The sequence below is a fragment of the Neoarius graeffei genome, chromosome 9 (genome assembly GCF_027579695.1).
Source record: "Neoarius graeffei isolate fNeoGra1 chromosome 9, fNeoGra1.pri, whole genome shotgun sequence".
Classification (NCBI taxonomy): Eukaryota; Metazoa; Chordata; class Actinopteri; order Siluriformes; family Ariidae; genus Neoarius; species Neoarius graeffei.
The window spans coordinates 15,852,043-15,858,042 of NC_083577.1; the positions used below are offsets into that span (position 1 = coordinate 15,852,043).

A 6,000-nucleotide genomic window follows, 5' to 3' on the forward strand; every position below is an offset into this window, starting at 1 on the left:
CATGTGATGCTACGAAATTGTGCATTTCCAGAGGATTTAGCTCTGCACTCGCCTTTTACAGACTGTCCCCTGAAGATGGTGTCTGGAGAACAACTACTTTCAGGAAGGTACATGTTTTGTATTCAGTCTTCTAGACGATCTGTCCGTACACTTACAGAGCCAGGGACACTTCCGTTTGTGTGTAGGAACCCTGTACTCATTTCCACTGAACTGTAATGTTGTTTGGACCTTGGCAATGGTTTTAAAAACAGCGTTTTGTATCAGCAAAATGACATGCCCCTCGCACTGCCGTGTTAGCACTTTTGGTTTAAATCACAAAAAAACTCTCAAAACACAACCGATTGACGCGATTGTGCTACCAACTCAACGTATGCACTCCCAATCATGCAAAAATAGCCCTAAAAAGCATTTCACTCTGGAGTATTCCTTTAACTGTAACAATAAACAAAAACTATACAAATACCCCATTATGGTGCATGTTATAATCCATTATCTGCTCTGCAGTTTTAAGCCTTAGACTCACCCAAATTCAAAGCTTCTGGAGGAAATAAAGTTAAATCTTGATTAATCCAGTAAAACGTAAAGTATAAATTAATTTAAAGAAATGAAACTGAAAGAAAACAAGCTAGACATAAGGGTGACAATCACGTTGTGAATGAAAACAAACTACCGGTAAATTAGTTCGGCAATGTCATAAAATTCCCCCGAAATATTTTACATTTGTCATGATTAATGTGAACCATACAAAAGAAAAATACAATGAATGTCAGAATGAAATGAAGATTCACCACAGATATTTATTTTATTGAGGTATTTGATCACCGCTTCTCTGATTTCTATGAACTCAGAGTCTAATAATCTATAATTAATTAGATATTATGACGTGGTTATTTTTACACACACACACACACACACACACACCTACTGTACTCTGCTTCCCTGAAATTTCATAAACAACAACACAGCTGGATCACTGAGGGGATTGAACTGGTTTTGTTGGAATTTTATTGATGTAACTCTTGAATAATTACTATAAAAAATGGTGATTTTCAACAAATGTTTAACTCGTCCCATCGGACAAGCAGATGCGGATTTGACTTGTCCGGACCAAACATTTGGTTGTCCTGGACAGTCAGACTACCGTTAATGTCAAGCCCTGTAAAAGACCGATTTTTATTGATGCTTCATTCATGTACACACACACACGGGTTGTTTCTTCAAGATTTAAGTCCTCATCTGCCCACTTACTGAGGAGAATTTTCTCAAATCATCTTACTTCCCTTCTTACTAACCAAAGGTCAGCGCAAAGGTAAAACTGTCTTCAGCCCAAGCAAACACATTCCTGTACAAAATACATGTCAAGTAATGAGGCCTCTATGAACACATGAATCATGAGAAATGACTTAACGAATGAAAAGCCATTACATCATCAGCAGTCATCGTTGCATTCCGCTCTCTTACCATTCAGATCGATCTGAGACGGCATGGAAAAGCTCCTCAAGTGCTCGGCTGTAGTTTCTCATCTCCCTGCATGATGTTTTCACTTCCTCTCTGCCTGTGGCCGCGCCTTCAGATTAAAGAACATCAACACTTCAGTTGGTTTAGAAAAGCAGCCGTAGTGCCAAATAACGGTTCAATCCAAAATGACCCCACACAGGGTGTGCCTCAGTGTCACCAATAAAGACTATGTTACCAATAAAGACTAGAAAGGCAGCCTTTTAATCAGAATGGTGCTTTATACAGGCTTCCTGACAGATCGACAGTGACTAACATGAAGAGTTCTTCAAATTTATATCTAAAACGGAGAGTCGGTACTCTGTAAAAAAGAAAAACATTGCGCCCCAAAGCTCACTGCCAGGCTAAAATAAAATACCAGATTACAACGACGCACATTTATTAAACTTCAGAAAACCTGCCTTCTTCATCTAAAGTGATCTGAGATGCAAATAATCATGACGATGAAATGAATGTGTAAATTTGTCTGACGATGTCATCTGGTGATTTTTTTTTTTTTTTAAATCTTGTATTCACTACTATTGCCTGAAAAGAGTCTGCAATGCTGCTCCTACACTTGGACACTAACTTTAAAAGAAAACCCATTTTTAAAATAGTTATGAAGATAGATTATGATATAAACTAACAATTCATGGCAATAACTGAAAATAAGGAGCTCACACAACTAAGATATCCATCTCCAAAAGTCAAGTTTCTATGCAGAATGGACGATTTCATGGAGGCTGCCATTGCAAATATTTTAACCAATCAGAAAAATCCCCCCGATCGTTTCCAGCAGCGCTCTGATGTCATTTGAGCGCAAGACACAGAAGCTCCGCATAGCATAGCAAGTAAGACTTGAAGCTGCCCCTGGCTGGAGATTATTTCATTAAAAGTTTATATGGAAAAAAAAATTGAAATTCCATTTCTCTAACAAAAAAAAGAGGAGGGGGAAGATAATACTGATGTCACTGATAAACAGCGAGGGAAGAGTGAACAGCTGATGTATTTCTATGTGACTGAATGCAGGGAGGTAACTTTTCATATTTATATCCCTGGTACAAGTAGTGCTACCGTGACAGCCTCATTCTGCGGACTGTAACCTCACTAGACAAAGTCTGACTTACCTAAATCTGTTGACGAGGCAAGTGCACGAGTTTTTAACACATTCCTGGAAGCATATGCTCTCAACTCATTCATGAAAAATTTCCTTGTCAAGACCATAGTAGTGTGTCCAACACCCGCAGCAACACAGAAAGAGGGTAAACAAACACTGCTTCGTGCAGTTCGTGTGCTCGGAACATTCTGAAGAAAACTGTTTCACTCAAACAACTTGGATGCACCGGCATTAGGAACACTGTACAAGCCAGAGCTGAATCCAGATGCGGTTCCCTCAATCTTCGGCCAAAAAGCAGACAAGACAAATGAAACAACACGGTCAGTAGTCCGCAAAAGAGAAGTTCAAAGGGTAAGAAAACACTTTTATGGCTTCCCTAACTTTTTATTAAGCGTGATATGTTATTCTGAGTTCCTTTGGGCATAAATGTAATAATTGCTGATGCAGTTAAGTGGCTTGATATTTGTTGGGTGTCTTGCTTTGATTCAGTGTTGTCAGAAAAGCCTCAGTAATGATTAACTAAAAAAATCTATACATATTGTTCACTTGTGTGTATCTAATTGATATGGTAATGCTTGTTTTTCCTGATAATCATCGTTATTGCGTTATCGTTATGCGTCACTGTTCAAAATACTCGAGAAAATCGGTGAAGAACGGTCACTGGCACAATGGTCCATTTTGTCAAATTTTGCCATGTATTGTAAGTGATGTCAAACTTTACGGAAAACATTCGGAGTTCTTTTAGGTATACAGGAATTTGTTTGTGGAACAGCCGACCTCGATCACTGCAATCTAGTCAAACACGTGATAATTTTAAGAAACAGGTGAAACAGTTTTTATGGAGTAAATTCTAAACCCAGTTTTGTGTGTATATAACTAATTTTTAATCATTTTGGTGCCATTTCCGTAATCTAGTTGAACTCTGTGATTATTAGTTAGCATATATTTTTTTGTTTATGACTTTCATCATTGTTTATACAATTTTGTCAATTTATTATTGTCTCTTATATTTTATTGTATTTTGCTGTCATCAAGAGGACCACTTTGGAAATAATTGCATTTTATACTTTGTATTGTCCTTGGTGCCATTTATCGTGCATCTTTTACATGTATGAATTTTACCAAATAAATCCATACCATACCAGCAACTCGCGTGTTTCTGGCAATATTTCCGCCTTTTTCCGTACAAGTACATCCTGCTTTAATGTTCACATGAATCCTGGCGTTTGTTTACCCTCTTTCTGCGTTGCCTCAGGGGTTGGACTGCCTACTACAGTAATTACGGTAGGCTAGCCTGGGGAAGTCTTGAAGTTTTTCATGAATAAGTCAGGAGCATGCTAATGAGTAGTATAACAGTTTCAGCCTCATTCTAGAGGTAAAGAGTTCAGGTTTGCCCATAAGTCAGGGTTGCAGCTCATTAATACATTATTTCAGATGTATAGTGAAAAAAAAAAATCGACAATGTCACCTTAGTAGACCTTTAGCTTTGCTCCTTCAGTACTGAAGTATACACTCAGCCTTGCGCCCAAATGACGTCACGCACTGCCCTTCCAACAGGCAACATGGCGGCCTCCTGGTGGCATTAGTAGAGTGATACAAAAACACTCACAACTTTCTTATAAATGGTCAAACATGCCTGGAACTTTTCTTAGGGGCTCTCAATATTACAAGCTACTAACCCATGCACGTATTTACTTTGTATTTTATATTCCTTTAACTCCCTTTGTAGAGCACTACAGTTACACCACTATAATTCGCACCCTATCTAGTGCACTTGCTGTATCTCAGAAATAGCCATTTGAATCACTTACAACACTCTGCAGGTTTTTGTACACTTCCACTTTTTTCACTCACTCGGGCCTCTTCGGTGGCAGAAACCTGGTCAACAGAAATGTTTTTATTATAAAGAAATGAAAATCTGTTAATGCTCATGACTAATAAATAAATAGACGTCTATATTTAAGAGAAAACTAGGGCCGAATGCTAAATGCCGAGCTGCTCTCTACGTCAGTGCCCTACAGAATCATGGGGAGACATTTGATATTGGGCCCAGTATTTTTCCATCGTGCTAGCGGTTATGGACTTTACGTTAACACACATTAGATTGACTTGAATAACAGACAAACAAATGTTGTCGCTGTTTACTAGTTACATCCAAAAATTACTTTTATATCACATAAACTTAGTTAAGGTTTATCAGCTAGCTTTATCTAATGTGACGCGTTTAAATTCGCTCCTGACCTGAGACTGTTTAGGGTTGTTTGTTTGTATAAAATATAATGAATACCCGATTTCTCCTCTCTAAATACTTTTTCTTCAATATTTCAACTTTTAGGTCTAAATCACTGCCAGATAACTCGGTGCTCATTTTCGGATTTCAAACTCGCCGCCACGCTTAGGAACAAGACGTAAACAAACAACGGACTACGTTTTCACCTCCTGGCAAATCCCGCCTCCTGTTCTCTGATTGGCTCTAATTCCTCATGACAGTGAAACTTTCCAATTGGCTGGAATACAAGCCTCCAAAGAAGGCGGAAGTTGTCGGAATGCGGGTGTGAAAAATATTTATCAGGCCTGCCCAGTAATACCGGCAGTGTCCGACATTTTACAATTTCACAACATCTTCACCCTTTCACCCGTAGTCAGCTGGGATAGGCTCCAGCTTGCCTGCGACCCTGTAGAACAGGATAAAGCGGCTAGAGATAATGAGATGAGGTGAGATGAAACATCTTCACAATTTTTGAATAGTTTTTGTATAAAAATCGAAAATGCATAAAATTAAAATCTGTCACTTAAAAAAGTTTTTACCACTCTAAAGTCGTTAAACATATTATTATTATTATTATTATTATTATTATTGATAACCTCATAAAATACTATTTTAAACATCCTAGAATAAAAAAATATATATATATTGCGATATATCAGAAAATACTACAGTATATTTACGAACATACAATATTGTGCAAAAGTCTTAGGCCCCCTATTTTTTTCATACAAACTTTGTGATAGATTATATTTTATGACTTCTACATTATCAAGTCAGTACAAAAACATTTTAGAGTTCCAAACATTCGTTTTCCAGCACAAAATTAAATGCTACGGGGGGAGTTTGTATCTGAGAAGCATATTGCATAAGAGACCATTTTTCAGATTAAAAAAGAAAACATAATGAAGGCTACCGGGTTTTGCTGTAAAATTAAGAAGCAAGTGTGACAAAGTGTCCAGTAGAACTGTGGCTGGTTCTGCAAGATGCTCAGTAAAACCTGTAATAAAACTGCACTCACTGTACCTGAGACTACTTTTTTTTAAGCAAAGGGTCGTCTCACACCAAATATTGACTTTGTTTAATTTATGGTTACTGCTGTTTATAGTATTTTTTTTTATGT

At 37.6% G+C, this 6,000-nt stretch overlaps 1 protein-coding gene across 4 annotated transcripts in view; it reads right to left on the reverse strand.

Annotated features, from left to right (window-relative positions):
• The window catches only part of LOC132891474 (coiled-coil domain-containing protein 138-like), a 50,467-nt gene extending 45,422 nt beyond the window's left edge, over window positions 1–5,045 (reverse strand). For all 4 annotated transcript variants that reach the window (XM_060929054.1, XM_060929053.1, XM_060929058.1 and 1 more), the window contains exons 1-3: window positions 4,899–5,045; window positions 4,423–4,489; window positions 1,462–1,567 (exon numbers count right to left, since the gene is read on the reverse strand). In XM_060929054.1, the coding sequence (XP_060785037.1) occupies window positions 1,462–1,567; window positions 4,423–4,489; window positions 4,899–4,979 (254 nt within the window). In that variant the 5' untranslated portion in view covers window positions 4,980–5,045. The remainder of the gene's footprint in view (window positions 1–1,461; window positions 1,568–4,422; window positions 4,490–4,898) is intronic.
• Between the last annotated feature and the right edge of the window lie 955 nt (window positions 5,046–6,000).